Source organism: Melanerpes formicivorus, unplaced genomic scaffold, assembly GCF_026170545.1.
Source record: "Melanerpes formicivorus ecotype bairdi unplaced genomic scaffold, bMelFor1.0.p_v2 SCAF_20, whole genome shotgun sequence".
Taxonomy (NCBI): Eukaryota; Metazoa; Chordata; class Aves; order Piciformes; family Picidae; genus Melanerpes; species Melanerpes formicivorus.
Genome location: NW_027142372.1, coordinates 7,497,501 through 7,513,474, shown reverse-complemented (window position 1 = coordinate 7,513,474; position 15,974 = coordinate 7,497,501). Strand labels below are relative to the sequence as shown.

The following is a 15,974-nucleotide window of genomic DNA, read 5'->3' as shown; positions in this document are numbered from 1 at the left end:
GACATCTTCAGTTTAGGTATCTTTGCTGCCTAATGGTCCAAGAAGACACTCAGCTTCAGCTGGCTGTAATCCATATGAAGTCAATAGGTGTTTCTCACACATAAAAATTAAAAACTTTTGGAAAAAGCTTGCTTAATCAGTTTTTAAAAGATTTTGAGATCTTTACATGTCCACCATTATGCTTAAAATACACATTTCTTGTTTTCTATCCATCCTAGGATTTGATTTATTTTCCCATTAGCTTGGCCATTTAGGCAGTAGAACCTTCTCGTTCTTCCCACTGGAGTAGCACAGAGAAATTCATTTGATTCCAGGGGATACTAGTTGATTTCATTATCATATTAGAGCAAATAAAGATTACAATTCCAAATTATTTTGCCTGGAGTACACACTAACCATGTAAATGGAAATACATGGAAAAGTCGACTACAACATAAAAAATTAACTTCTTGCAAGGATTTTCTTGAATTGGTTTCAAAGGAATCTGCTGTTTGGCATCTTTCCTGCTCTGAATTTCTGGAGGGTAACTGCATTATGTTCATGTGTAACATGCAAAAGGAAACATCCACTGAACTCTTTCTTTCTGCTACCAAACGCAACTACAGCACGTTGCTTGTGTTTAAAAGAGCCGCCTGAAAGCAAAACTCCATACCTCTACAGCAGTATAGATGTGCGCATTGTAAGATAACCACTGACGGAAGGTGAAATAGTATTCTCTTTTATTTGCTGCTGAATGGCGAAGGTTGCTCTAATGATGATTTGAATATTCTGCCAACAGTTGGTGATATTCTGCCCCTGCCAAAATAAATAAATAAATAACTAAATAAACGCTTCCATCTCCCAGAGCAAATGCCTGGTAAAGTCCATAGAAAACAAATTACGGACGCATTATTCTCAATGAAAAAAGTCTCCACAAGAGCTATAATTTTATTTTTTTTTAGTGTACAGAATAACATAAATCAAAAGAAGCAATAGTCTACCTTGTGTTTTGACTACTTTGACCCTCTTCAACCCCTGCCAATTTTTATCTCATTTTTGTTTAACTTTGTACATCAGAGTTTAATTTTAAACCTGGTCCCGAAGACAGTGATGTATAGGGTACATCAAGTATAGCTTAAATTACCTTCTCCCCTGTGATTTGAAGTTGAGGGGAGGGTCTTACTCCACAGCAGGGTGGGAAAGAGAAATGGTCAGATGTTGCCCTTTGAACCTGACCACCCTCAGCTACAGAAACATTTATGCCAGAACATCATTTATTGATTTTATTATATTTTAGGATCTCTTAAAACTGTTGGTGAAGTTTGCCATATATTAATTTTTGACACATGCATATAAAACCAGAAATACGGGTTGAGCAGAAACTATAAATATAGACAGCACTGCCCAATAAACTTACATCCTTTCACTTATAGGTTTCTATTTCAGCTGATCATTCCGAGCAGCCTGTCTTTGAAAATAAATGTTACACTTCTGATAAGCTAACCAATTTGAAGATTAAAGCTGCATTTGAGGATTAAAGTTTTTTCTTATTTGATTATTGTTGTGTCTTGTAGCAGTAGAAGATAAATATTAATAAAATGTTAAAGTCCAATTCTGCTCACTTTACTCCTGTGTACATTTTGTACCATAAGACTGAACAAATTATGCGGGATGTGGCCCTTAAACTCAGCATTGACTGATCTGTTTTCTCAGTCCACTAAGAATAAGTCTCCCGTGAAATGTTACATGTACCCTGCAAACTCACCAACCCACTGCTGCCACAGAAAACTCACACTGATGGGTAGCTCTGAAAACTCACTATCCAATTATACACCACAGAGCTATGTATGTGTTTTTATTGAGCAGAATAAAAACCACATGGAGCACTCTACAACAGACCACAAAATGGGTTTGGCACCTGTGTCTCCTCCGAGCTAAAGTTTCCGAGTTGTGTTATCACGTGGCCTGCTGACCCCGGGAGAGCAACACTGACCTTGTCTTACACACAGAAGTCTATTGCTATGACTCCCCTGAGAGCACAAACCAGCTGCAAACTGCTGCAATGATTAACCCTTATGTGTTGTAGACGTAACATCAAGTCATGGTAATAAAGCTTTCACTGCATAACAGATCTCTTGCTTTGTAAATTGTTGCTCTTATCAGCTGCACTGTAGGATGTTATCCCTTTTCTGTGAAGCATGACTGCTGTGTTGTTCACTGGAAGGGCTACCAGATCTACACAGTCTGTGATATTTATTCAGTTGCTTTGGAGAATAATACAGAGAATATCCTTTGTTTAAACTAAAAATGCTGTGACTGAAAAGAAAACAAACCAACACAACCAAAAAAAAAACCAAACCCATGAAATACTCATACATATGAAACAATATATTAATTAAAATCCAGAATGCCTGTAGCAAATTCAAATCTGGGAACACCAGATTTGCTATAGCAGATTTGCTATGCGTTGTTCCATTGAGTCCAGGCCCCTGTTTGTGGAAGTAATTTATGCCTAACACTTTGTAAAAATGCAAACTCTTCGAGCCTGTGATGTACCTGGACAATTACAGAATTTTGCTGATGGCTGGAAACAGAGTGTAGCAATCAGGACTCACGTCCCCAAAACATAAGCAGTGTAACTATTATTTTGTCATGCACTCCAAATATCAGACCTATTTGCATAGAAGCCAATGGGAATTTTGAATGTGTTTCAGACTATAATCCAAACTATAGGCCTGTGCACAGGGTCCTGGCTCCCTCAGCAATGTGATGCATTTTATCTCAGTGTGCTTCCTACACTCCAGCCCCTCCCTTGCCAAATCTATGGACACATCAAGGCTGTGAAAGAAAAGGTGACCTTAATGTAAGCCACAGTATGATATGATACTATCTGCTTTAGTCTGCACAGAGCCAGAAACAGTATCTCTGAGAGCTGCTGTATCACAAGAACTGTCGCTGCCCACAGTTCCCCTTTCAAAGGAGTTTTCGCCAGCCAAGCAGAGTGAACAGATTTGTTCAATGTACCCATCCAATGCAGCAGCAGCTCTGTGGTTTATGGGCATGGGAATGCCAGTCTTTGCTGTCACTCTGTCTGCAGCTCAGAGGATGGACAGACCAAGGGCACTGCAGGCTATTGCAAGGCTTTGTCCACAGCTCCCAGAGACAGCTTTATTTTTTTTACATAACACTTTTTTTTTTTTTCTTTCCAAAGGATAAAACCAGTTTCCAGCTTCAGGAATTAGTGTGTGTGTGTGTGTGTGTGTGTGTGCACGTGCGGAGGAAATCCCTTTGGCACACAGAGTGAAAAAGTACATTCAATTTAAGGAAACAAAAAAATTGTTTCCCTAAAAAGCCTGAAGAGTTATGAATTTTGGGAAGGAAGGAATTTGGGAAGCAATCAGCTACTGTAAATTGTGATTGTGAAAGGCCTTGCACTGTTTGGGAGTGTAGTAGATGAATGTCATCATGTAAAGTGCAGGCTGAGAAAAGGTACTTGGGAGAACTTTTTCAGCTCAGGAGTGACAACTAGGAGGGAGGTTGCAGTGAAGAGGGATCTCCTTGCAAGATTCCCTGGTGCTCAGAGCAAGCTGGTTAGTGCAGCTAGAGGTAAATTGACACTATTTTGTGGTCCATGACTTCTTCCTTTCTCCACCTCTTTTAATCACATTACTTTGGCTTGGCCTTAATAAAATAGGAGCCAATCTGCAGGAGCTGTGCTTGTGATGGCCTTGCTGGGGACTGCATGAAGTATTTTTCATTCCTCACCAAGGAAGAAGATGCTCTGGACTAATGATGCTTTGCTGTTTGGTATCTGGATTTATCTGCTTTAAAAAACACTGAAGATAGTTTTATTGCATAAGTTAAGCGAGACAGAACTGTTCCTTGCTCATTAGCACAGGGAGCACTTTCCTACAGGGACCGCAGATGAAAGCAATGAGTTTATTCCCCTCCTTTCCCACCTCCCCCTCCATAGGCACGTAAATGTTGTTATTTAACATCAACAGCTTTAGCTTAAAAAAAAAAAAAAAAAGGAAAAAGAAAAAAACCTCTACAAGTCCTGCTACAGCAAATATAGATAGAAAGACTGTGACAAAACAGTTAACAGCTTCCAAACTGGCAGAACAAGGACAGTCAGTAACTTCACTTGCTCCTTCATCAATTCCAGCAGCTCCTGTTTTTCTCTGAGTAGCTGCTGTGGTCTCCCAGGTGGAGACTATCAGCCTCTAAAGGCAGACATTGCCTGTTCCCTCTATAAAATGATGAGGAAAGGGCTTCTGGTGTAGTTTGCAGCCTGCTTGGCTTCTGTAGGGTGAGTAGCTGGCAAGGAGGTGGCTATGGTGGTGGCAGTAGCAGTGGGCTCTGGCTGCTGTGAGACTGTGAATTCCCTAGGGTCTGTGTTTGGAAGCAGTGGAAGGCCCTGTGTGCCCTTCCATGTCCTGTCTCTCCTCTGGCTGTCACTCCTATTTTTAAAGTACTGTTGCTCTGATACTTTATAATTCAAAGGGGAGAGAGAAGCAACACGTTTACTGAAATAATCTTGAAATTATTTTGTTCTCTTCTGGGGTTTCTGTATGAAGGGGGTATCTACTCTATTAACTCCCATTAATATCAAACCTTTACTATTAATAGTATTTGCATATGGAAAGGAAGAGGAGTGACCTTTAAATTCATTAAATAAAGCAAATTTTGAAAAACTGTTTTAGTTAAAAGCATTAGGGTGATGAAAAATACAAGAACAAATACATAGACATCAGTATCTGTGCTTTCGTTAACACTAACGAGCAAATTATTGCAGGGGAAGATTTGCATCATTGGACTGCATATTCCAGCCTCCATACTGATATATGTGATGTGGGGTTATCTTTGCATGGCTCCTCTTTCAGAATATATTTTCTTCTTATAAAATTGCCTCTTTTTAACTCCCATTGGGGAATCTCCTTATAAATGAGGAACTAGTCCTCAAGGGACTGGCCTGGCTAGAAAAGTGTGTTATTAGAGGGGAAAAAAAAAAAAGGCATATTAGAATATTAAGCAATATAATTAGCTCATTTCTTTGTTGGGTGTTTTTTTTTTTTTGGCTGGTGTGTTTTGGGGATCTTTTTTAATCTTAAAACCAAAACAACAACCAAAAAAAAGTATAGCCAAGTTGTAATTAAACATAGTCTCTGGATGGTTGAATTGTGTAAGAATTAGAAAATCCTGTGTTGTGTTGGAGGGATGAATTGCATCCATTCAAGGTTCTTGCTCTAATCTCTGAAATGCGGGGGGGTATCACCACTTCTCTTGCAAAGCAGCCACATTGGTGTGAATAGCTGATGTTTTCTCACATAGCTGGGGCCAGAAGCCACCCCTCAGTGGCATTTTCAGCCCTTGAGTGGCAATGAATGTGTTAATCTCCTAATCTTTTACATGGGATGAACATAGACTCTATATGAAGAGTGGCTAAATAGGAAGATTCCAACTATTACTCCTAAAAATATTAACATAGACATGATGAAAAATTTCTGTTGCCTTTTCAGCAAGCAATCTAAAATACAATTAGATTAGCAATGTTTTTACCACCATTTTGCTTTTTGAGCCTTATTCTTGAGAAACTGATGTCCAATGATCTCTGGATCTCCAGCATGGCTCTTAATCCATCCATGTCTCAGCTTTCTGACACAACCCTTTGCGATAACAACTTAGAGATACTCAGGTCAGACTTCCTCCTGATTCAAAGTAGTATTAATCACTTTTTTGTACTATTTTGTTATGCAGCTCAGTCTGTACACTCAGTTATTTATTCTGTTCCTTTTCCATCTCACGCCCCCAAAAGAGGAAAGAGGTGAAACTGTTCAGGTCACTCTTCTCAGAACTCAGCTAATGTCATCTGCTGAATACAACTCTAAACATCTGAAGTTGGTGAAATCAAATAAAGTGTGAGCATCCTTTGGTCTATAGCTCTTTGCCTTTAAGGTTACCATGAGTAATTGTTTTAACAATAGAATATTAAGGGAAAAATATACTCATAAAATAATTTAGTGTTAGGATGGAGCTCTGCCTGATATTAGAACAATTATGGAGCAGATGCATCCACTCTGAACAAAGTGACCTTTTCATCAAGTTGCAAAACATTAAAGGTTAAAGAATGTTTGAAAGGAAGTTAATACTTTTAAAACATTACGGGGGGGGGGGGGGGGGGGAGGAAAAAGGCCATTCTTTCAAGACCTGACCAAAATCAGTGGGGAAACTACAAGATGACTGTTCAGGCACATCCAGTCATAATTTAAACAACTCTTATTACAGAAAGATATAAAGTATTTTACATTGTCTGTTTTATTTTAAAATTAGAAGTGGTTTTTCAGAGAAAAGATTAGATTTGATAGAATAAATACCCAATGAAAAAAAATCTGCTCTAAAGCTGCTTAATTGCAATTTTAAAGTCACATTTCTTTCTCTCCATTGTGTAGAGATGACAAGAGAACAAAGAAAGGGAATCAGTAATGGTGTCAGATTTTCTTACTTTCCACGTTTCACCTGACCTGGATGGTGCAGACTCCATTCACTAGCGAGAGAATAGCGGTGCCGCTCCCGCCTCGGTGCTTCCCCCCGCCCCCCTGGGCACAAGCCCACCTTGGCAGCCGAGCTCTGCCTGCGGCTGCGGGGCCGCGGCCACTGCTCGCAAACCATCCGCCTGGGAGGGGGACAAGTGCACGGTTTGGGCTGCCAAGTGCAAGGCCAGGCTGACTCGCGTCCCGGGGTGCGAAATAGGAGCACAGCCCCCACAGCTGCCCGCGGAGGCGTGCGGCCCCCACTGCGACTCGTCTTCCCCGGGGGGCTTGGGAGGTTTGTTGTTACCTTGTCAGGGCTGCTAAGCCCGAACAGCGAGGTATTACTGGGTTTATTAATATTTTTCTTGTGGGGGGGAAGATAGAGAGTGCCTGGTGCCAGCCCGGCCGGGCCAGGAGCAGCGAGTGCGGAGTCCCGCGGAGGGGCGGAGGAGAGCGGCTCAAACTCCTGCTCTTGGTCTGCGTCATCCGCGTCCTGTGCTCTTCCTGCGTCATAAATTTAACAAAGCCCTTCTAAACAGTAGTTGCTGGGCACGCTGGGGAGCAAGGATTTACGGTCCGGCAACCCCTGTATATCTTTTTTAAATGCCCGCTGGCCGCCTGCGACGTCGTGGCCTACCGGCCTGCACAGCCTCACCTCCCGCATCACAGAGCTGCGTCCGGGTGTGGAGGTGGCTGGCGGGAGGCAGAGGCCCGCACTCCACGCAGTGAGGACCGCGGGGAGGCTCGCACGCCCCGCAGCGAGGCGGCCCAGGGCACTGCGGGCACCCGCGTGACCTGGGCCTGGTGCGCGTCCCCTCGGGCACCGAGGGCCTCGCAGGCGGACAGGCGCGGATGTCGCGTTTGTCTTCCTTTGACGGTAGTGTAGTTAAGCCCCAGAGCGTTCCCGCAGCCGGGCGAAGGTGCGTTCTTGGCAGAAAACTTCTAGGAGAAATTTGCATATCCTGGTGCAAAAACTATGTGCAAATCACTGAAAATATTCGTCTGGGAAATAAGTTTGTGTGGGAAAAAAGTGACGGATTTTGCTCGAGGGTTAGGCTTTATCAACTTCCCGCTCCATATTTTTTTTCTTTTTTTTTTTTTTTTTTTTTTTTTTTTGTGAATCTCTGCACAATAGAATTTTTATTGCGTTAAAATCGCAGGCGGTCAGCAAAGCACCGGCTGTGTTAGCTACGCGGGGAAGCTGCCAAGTGATGTGAGAAATAAGAGGGAAATCTCCTTTACCTTCTAGATCCCTCAAATGCCTTCCGAAATAGCCAGCTCGAAGGATCACTGCCAGCCTCCACAAAGGCGTTCCCAAAGCCTGCAGCTAGCAAAACTTTCTATACGTAAAATTAGCTGAACTCTTTCTGCTAACACAATAACTTTTGTTGTCACATACGGTGGAGTTCCAGGATCTGTAACTGTTTTTCATAAAAGATTTTCCTACTGCCCCAGTGAATGCATTACGCTACAGTAGCTCTCAATGGTATCTCTCTATGTCCTTCAAAGCAGCGGCCGACTGTTTCCTCAGAGACTCTTAAGTTCTTTCAAGGGGTACCAAAATAAATAAGAAGTGATAATTGAGCGGGACTGAATCGCGACGCTAGCTCCTACTTCAGCACGCATCGTCTCCAAAAAGAGTAGCCCTCGAGAAAGCGGGAAGTGCCGCGGGAGCCGAGCGGGGGAGGCTCGGGGCAGGCGCTGGGGCGGTGCGGGAGCCCGGGCAGTTCTGGGCCGCAGCCCTTTCCCGGCCCCGAGACACCGGGCAGGCTCTGTCCCACGCCGCAGACGCGGCCGGGGCCCAGCTCTCATGGGGACAGCGCAGCAGCGGCGGCGGCATCCCGGCAGTGCCGGGAACGGGAGCCGCTCTCGCTGCCCAAGTTTTATTCGCGAAACTGTTGGCAGCCGGCGTGCGTGCGCAGGCGGCTCTCCAGCGGTGGAGTGCCAGGGCCTTAGTCTCTGCCGGGGCTTTGCGGGACAGGAACGGCAGCGGCCCGACGCCGCGGGGAGAGGCGGGAGGGCGGAGCGCCCGGGAGGCCTGGTGTGGCCGGTTGCGCGGAGTGCTGCGGTGCGAGGCTGGTGCAGATCGGGTCGCGCTGCCCAGGGTTTCCTTGTAGTGCCCTTGCGGCTTCCTGAGCCAAAACTTCCCCCACCACAGTACTAGAGTTGGGTTTTTGGGTTGTTTGGGTTTTGGGGTTTTTTTTTTGGGGGGGTAGGTGTGTGGGGGTGTACATTTCTGACACCAGGTTATGTGGGGAATTACTTTTAACTCCAGACTGAAGCGGATCAATTCGGACAAGACTACATACAACTTAAAAGGGATTCTTCAAAATATTAAAGATACTGGGCGTGCTTGCACTTTCCTATCCTTTTTTTTTTTGCCCTCCCTCCCCCGTGTTCTGCCCGAAATGCCTTGTCTTGGTCGCAAGGACACTACTATTCTGGGGCTTGTTACATGTCAGAACTGTGGAAGTTCTCTGGACAATTTACAGATAAAACATCTGGTTCGTTAAAGCAAAGCTACTGCACTAAGACAAACAAACTTTGCTGCTGTGTAAATTCACTTACCCAAACAATTTACATTCAAGCAAAGATTTTAGCCCGGAGAAAAACTTTTATTCATTTGTATTCAGGAGGTTAGGGTATTTATACGCATTTTAAAGTAATTTTGTTCTTTAAAACTTATGTAGATATTACAAAGTATCTGTGTTCTTTTCTCAGATTATTATTGTTGTTACAATGATTATTGACAGCACTTTGTATCTTGCAGGAGTAGAGCATCGTTTTCGGTCGTTGGCAGTGGTGTTTTTAAACAAACTTGTCAGATCCAAGTTCGTCTAGTCTAGTCGTAATGAAAACTCTTTCTGCCCTGTTCTTCACCGGGAGAAACTGAGGTGCTTTTCGCCCACTTTTTCCATTTCGATTAGGTGCCAGAAGGGCGCGGGGAAGGAGGTGAGGTTTTCACCCCAGGACAGAAGGCAGCGCAAGCAGCTGGCAGCTGCCTGGGCGTCTGGCCGAAAAGAGGGTGCCCGGCTTGACTGCGGGCTGCCGAACCTCGCTGCGCCCGGTACCGGGCGATGCCTCCGTGGCGCATCCGGAACCCACGGTTCCGCCCGCGCGCGGCGTGGGGCTGCCCTGGAAGAGCCGCTGCCCGATGAAGCGCCTGGCTGTACTGCCCCGTGCCTGCTGCCTAGGCTTGGCTCCCCCCATCGCTGCCGGGAGCCCAGCCCCCGTCGGCCCGGCCCCAGGCGCGGCGCCTCCTCCCTCGACAGCTAGCCCCTCAGTGCTTCGCAGCCTGTACCTCGAAAGGCCCCAGGTCGCTGATGCCCAGCCCTTCTTGCATGTCCGGGGGACACTTGGCTGTGGAGGACCATCTGGGGGCTCAGGTCGGCTCCTCTGCTCCTGCTGGAGGGGCGGAGGCGCCCGCGGAGCCGGGCCGGTGCTCGGGAGAGTTGAGAGCGCTCTTGCACTGAGGGGTTTGCACAGAGGGTCTCACCTTCCGGAAAAGCAATCGGCCAGTGCTAATAAATGAGTCTCTGAGAGCAGCTATACAGGCACATGGGGACCTCGAAGCACGTTTCTCTCGTCCTTGTTTGCAATGAACAAGTGGAGAAACAACTTACAGCTCGGGAGAGAAAAAGGTTAAAGCCGCAAAAAAGGCTGGTTTCCAAGAGGCAGCTGTTCCAATTTTAATAAACTTCCTTCTGATCCTCCCTGGCTATTCCCATTACCAACCGTTATTTTTACTGCTCTTCGTCTCAGCTCAGCCCTCAGCATCCACCCGGACCTGGGTGGCAGGAGGGGATTCTTGGGAAACTCTTGAAGTTTTAATGTTAGGGAAAGAAATGAGCCGTGAAAATACACAACAAAGAAGGGCACCAAACGGTGCACACTGTTGAAATATAAAACATTCTTAGCGGATGGAAAGTTCAGGACTGATGGTTATCTAATTATATGACTTATAAGTAATTGGTGTCTTGGTTTATAACTGCTGGTAAGAGCAACCTTAAGAGCAGAGACTCCTGTGCTGGGTCTTTGAAGATGGAGTCTCTGCAGTCATCGCTTTTATGCATTCTGTTTGTAAATGTTACATTTAATAAAATTGCAGGTTCTGGCTCTCTGAAACAGACTGTGACCCCCAAAGAAACTGATGCACCAGAAGGAATCTACATTTCCCCTGTAGCTCGTCTGACATAAAGTTCAATATTTTTTGAGTTTCCTTTCTTAAAGAAATGGATGTAGTTAACAATCAAATTATTCCACAACTTCCAGAGCGTTTTGGCACTGAGAGTTGTGGAGGTGTAAGTGCACAGTGTGTGTCTGTGTGCACGTATATCTGCTGCCTCTCTCACATAAACACACACACATGAGAGTTACTATTTCTAACGGAACTGAGAAAGTTAATCGTATTTCTGTTCAGGAAAGTTTAACTTTTTTTTTTTTTAATCTACCCCCCAACCACAAATTGGTACAGTTACAAGCCCACTGCTCTCCACTGCCAGAGCTTGTGGCCCACCCTTCGAAAAGCAAGGTATGCATGATTAGAGCTCACCGTACAGCGGGTCTGGTAACTTCCTTGCAAATGTTTGTTTTAGTGATACCGTTCAGCTGCTGAGGTTACAACCTGCCAGCACCTTCCACGCAGGCTGCACTTCTGCAAGAGGGAGAGCTGTGCTATGGGATCTGCTAAAATACACAAGCCTCTGCGCGACGTACAGTTTACAAATACGTGCATGCAGGTGAGTACGACAGCGGGAAGAATACCAAACCGAGCTTGACCCACGGACGAAGGCAGGAGGGAGCGCACCAACCCTGGCCCTTCTCCGGACCCTGCGCCTGTCACGCCGGGCGAAGCATCATGCAGGTTGTGTGTAATGCAAAGCTAGTGAAAGGTGAACAGATTTAGAGAGAGGGAGGTGGAAGGAAAAAGAAAAGTTCTTGCAACTTGCAAGCCCCCCAAATGAGTGATTGACCGCTGCAGCGTTTTCTTCAGGATGCTATGCAGACAGCTACTGAAGGATCAGAGTAATTCCTGCCCTTGGAGATGACTCCCGCACAATTTGAGGCTTGCCTTTACATGGCTGAAATGACTAAATGCGCCTTATTGCTTTTATTTTGCTACAGGTTTCAGGGCGTTTTGTCAAGCGTCTGGTGGCAGTCTGACCTTCCCCGTGCTCAGGGCAGCGGGGCAGGAACAAAGCCGGCCCGGATTCCCGGCCGCACTCTTCGAGGACTCTCCGAAAGTTTCATCCTCTCCCACCCCAGAGCTAGGAGAAATCCTCCATGTTGCGCAGCGCCCGCTGGCTCGGCCAGCAGCCTTCAGATGCCGAAGTCCACCTCTTCCCTGGGTTCCCTGGTTAAGTCAGTCGCGGCGCAGCCACCGCCTCCGCAGAGCCAGAATGAGTGCGGAGCGGAGCGCGGCCGCGTTGGCCCCTGCCCCTGGCCAGGCACATCCTTCGGGAGGGGGGTGGGGGGGCATAAATTATTTAGGGTTTGTATTCCCTAATTCCTACTTAAAGGGGGAGGAGGGAGAGAGGAAGAAACAGCAATTAATCGCAGCGTAGCCCGCTCTGCTTTCCGAGGCTGTCTAACATTTGTAAACACTTGTGCTGCGGCTGGTCCCCTCCTTCCCGGTTAAGTTGTTTAGTATGTTGGTTATTTGTACTGGATCCCGCTCTCTGTTGTGTCTCATGTGTTGTCGTTGCAATGTGCAGCCAGGGTGACACTGATGGATGCGCCAATGGTGAGACGGACAGATGTTAGGGCGGATCTAGCGGCACGCACCGCACAGCGCCGAGCCCGCCCGCGCAGCGCTGCCCTCCGCGCCGAGCCGCGCGCCCGTCCTGCTGCAAGCGCACACGCACACACAGAGGCACACAGAGGGGCTTTTTTGGGGGGGAGGGGGGGGGGAACGTCTCGGTGTCGTCTCTTAAGTAGATCTGATCGCTCCTTCTGCGGGCAGATATTGTAACTGTGAGGAGCAACCAGCGAGTATCAATGAGATGGAACTGAGCGAATTTGGCAGAAGAAGCGGCAATTGACAACTCACCATTTTGGTTTGCAAGAAATGTTTCGTTTTCCCCCAGCAGTAGCAATTTCCTGGGGACTTTAGGCGACTGCGATTTTTTTTTTTTCATCCTAAAGAACAGCTCTAAAAAAATAAACCAGCTCACAACAGTAATAATCCAAAAAATATATCCCAAACCTTCTCCACCCTTCATGTAAAGTGTTTGAATTTCCTGCAACTTGGAAAGGAAAGCAAGAGCGAGCGGGCGGCACGGCGGCTTTATAAGATGTGAAGACGCAACAACATCTGCACTTAGTCAGGTATTTGGAATGATCCCAAATCTCGAAGAATGGGGGCGAGTGGAGTTTTTTGATCTTACCGTGAAAGTGAGAGCAGCCTCGCTTTTTATTCCTCCCCGTCAACTTTAAAAGAAAGAAAAAATCGCTACTGTTTTTTTTCTTCCCCCCCTCTCCTTTACTCCTCCCAAGCCCAGGCGGTCCCGGCACCGCGCCGGTGCCGGTGCGGTGCCGATGTGCCCGGTGGCGCGGCAGAGGCGGGAGGCCGGCAGGGGCCCCCGCGCGCCCCGGCCCTCCCCGCTGGTGCGCGGCCCCGCCGCCCAGGGATGCACAATCAAACCCGCAGCACATCGATCCGCCGGCGCTCGCTGAACTGAGCGTGGCGGCTCGCCAGTGAACTTGGACCGAAAAAAAATCTAAACAAACCCAAAACCCCAAAAGAGAGAGGGGGAAAAAAAAAAAGCCCCAAAAGAGGGAAAGAGAAGGAAAAGTGATCTGCCCCGGAGAGGCGGGGCGCACCCCCGCGCGGGCGCTGTCCGCTCCCCGGCCGGCCGGCGGCATCGCGGGGCAGGGCGCAGCGGCGCAGCCGGCGGGGACGCCGCCGTTAACGGCCGCCGGCCGGAGCGGCCCCGCTGCCGCCGACACCCCGCCCGCCCGCAGGCGGGAAGCGGAGCCCAGGCGGCTGTGGCGCCAGCCAGGTGGGAGCCGGAGGGCTGGATGCGTGCCGGCGGGCGGCCAGCTGCCCGGCGCACCGGTGAGTGGGGCCGGGGCGGGCGGCGGAGAGAGGTGCGGGGCGAGGCGGGGGCCTGAGCTGCCGCCGCCGCTGTCACCTCGCGGGGCAGCCGGACTCCGCGGGGACACAACTCAAGCACCGGGGGTGGGGGCCGGGCCCTCCTCGCCATGGGGCGATGGGGGGGGTGGGGTCAGAGACCATGGGGCGAGGGGTCGGAAGAGTGCCTCGCCGTGATAGCCGAGGAGGGGGCTCCGGCGGGGAACGGGTGTGCCCGGGGGCGGAAAGGGAAGGGCTACTGGCAGGGAGCGGGGCGAGCGGAGCAGGCTGCTCTGCCTTGTCCTGCTCTGCCTGGGGACGTCCGGCGGGGCCCCTCCGCTGCTGCTGGCTGCGGAGGAGAAGCGGCGGCGGGCGAAGTTGGACGGCGGAGGGGGCGCGGCGAGGTTGGGGGGAGCGCTCTCCTCCGTCGCCGCCGCCCCGGGCGGACCCTTGGCCACCAGTGCCGTGGTCGTGCCCGGCCGGCGGCGGGCGGTCCGGCGGTGCGATGAGCAAAGAGTTAAGGTGCCGTCCGGGGCGGGAGGCGGTGGTAGCGTGGTGCCCCTCTCCCTCTTTGCGGACTAGTTTGAGTGACACTGCGATCATCTCGTTTCCCTTCAAGCTTCGCCTGTTGCCGCCGCCGTTCCAGCGCCGAGCAGGGAGCCGGGGAGTGAAGAACGCAGGCTGAGGCTACGCCGACTCTTGCCAAGAAATCTCCCGTCTTTATGCCGTGATCTCTCAGCTCGGCCAGGCACCGGGGGCGCAGGGTGGGGTGGGGGGGGACTGCGGGCTCTTCCCAGCCCTCCCGCCCGCACACCTCTTCGGGGGGCTTCCCCTCCTCCTTCCTCCGGGGCGATTTGTCAAACTTCCCCCCTCTTCTGCCAGCAGCAGCAGCAGCAGCAGGGCTGTCCTCTCCTCTGTGCCGCCTCCTCCGCCGCCACCGCCTCCTCCTCCTCGGCATCGTGTATGCACAGCAACAAAAAATATATCCCCAACCCAGCCCTCGAGCCGAGACTGGAGCAGCTCACCGGATCTCTGGGGCTAAAGCAACTCTTCCCACCCCCGCGCCAAGGAAGCCCCCCCTCGCCGGCGCCGGCGGCCGCAGGAGCTCAGCATGCCGAGGAGGAAGCAGCAAGCGCCCCGGCGCGCAGCAGGTACGAGAGCCGCCTTCCCCGGCCGGTTGCTTCTCCTCTCGCTTTCCTCCGTCTCTTTCATAACGGCTTTCCAGCGGGCTGAGCCCCTCGGTCTGCGCCGGGCTCCTTCCCTGCCCCGCAGCCCGCAATCGCACGCTGCGTGCCTTGGATTTTGCAGAGCAGTTCTTGGTCTGGAGGCACGACACTCTGTTGGAGGGGGGGGGGGGGGGGGGGGGGGGAGGGAGTGTTACTTAATTTTTTTCTTGGGGTGCCAGGGGTAGGGGCACAGGAAAGCCGTTTCCTTACTTTGGTGCCCACTTTTATTCCTAACTCTTCCATCACCCAGCTCAGTTCTGGGGGCAATACTTTGTGGAAGCTAGGCAAGTATGTGCAGGCACATACTACTTGAATACGTATCATCCGTGTGACTCTAGGGGTGGGGGAAGCAGACGAATTTTGTTTGTTTCCAGCCTGTATTTTGGCACCTACTTTGCTTCTCGCCCTTCTCTCGCCTCTCATTCTTCTCTATACCCTTCCCTGACAAGCAAAGGGTTTGTGAAAGCCACTGAAAGTAGTTTCTTTCTAAGAATTATTTTTGTCTGTAAAAAAGAGATAGGATATGTATAAATCAGGGGCACGATGGGAATGAAGTGGTGGGGACAAAATGGTTTGAAGGGTCCACAGTGTTACTTGAAGATCCAAGCCTAGAACTGGTACCTTTGCACAACTTTGTATCCTTTTCTCTATTCCTTTTGTGCTACACTGGAGATGTCTCTGCTGGGAAGACAGACCCACCTAGTTGGTCACTTTCTTTGACAACCTCTTCTGTTAATCTTATTGATGTCTTATTTATGGGTCCAGATGAGAAGCTGCAAAGGAAACCAAAGGGGGCGGGGGAAAGGGTCTGTATAGTGTCAAATGTCTGCTGAATGTTTCTGATAGTGCCTTTATAATTTTGTCCTTTTTTTTTTTTAAATACTTTTTTGATTTTGTCGTGGTGAGGTTCTTTGTTGTTTTTTTTGTTTTGTTTTCCTTATGCCAGAAATGTCAACTGCTGTTAAACTTGGGCAGTATTTTTTTGGAAAAGCTGAATTGAAAAGAAAACAGTAAACAAAACAAAAAAGGGGGAAAAAAAAGCCCCACGTAATTTTACAGTAATCCGTAGTTGGAGATATGTGGGCTGGAAAAGGTTTCCTTGGCCTATTGCCATCCTTGATTTGATGGCTGATTGATCGCCTGTCATCTGGCTGCCTTTGATCTATT

General features: G+C 48.9%; 1 protein-coding gene and 1 long non-coding RNA gene across 4 annotated transcripts in view; one reads left to right on the top strand and one right to left on the bottom strand.

Annotated features, from left to right (window-relative positions):
* The window catches only part of LOC137447265 (uncharacterized), a 33,014-nt gene extending 19,527 nt beyond the window's left edge, over positions 1-13,487 (bottom strand). Inside the window, exons 1-3 of the long non-coding RNA XR_010988838.1 lie at positions 12,896-13,487; positions 11,062-11,163; positions 653-795 (exon numbers count right to left, since the gene is read on the bottom strand). This is a non-coding gene — a long non-coding RNA (uncharacterized lncRNA). The remainder of the gene's footprint in view (positions 1-652; positions 796-11,061; positions 11,164-12,895) is intronic.
* Positions 12,430-15,974, top strand: part of TSHZ3 (teashirt zinc finger homeobox 3) — a 69,314-nt gene continuing 65,769 nt past the window's right edge. The window contains exons 1-2 of one of the 3 annotated variants that reach the window (XM_068150636.1): positions 12,430-12,836; positions 14,201-14,732. In XM_068150636.1, the coding sequence (XP_068006737.1) occupies positions 14,693-14,732 (40 nt within the window). In that variant the 5' untranslated portion in view covers positions 12,430-12,836; positions 14,201-14,692. Of the gene's footprint in view, positions 12,837-13,353; positions 13,567-13,833; positions 14,104-14,200; positions 14,733-15,974 lie in introns of those variants that run through there. The other 2 variants (XM_068150634.1, XM_068150637.1) reach the window with 2 other exon arrangements.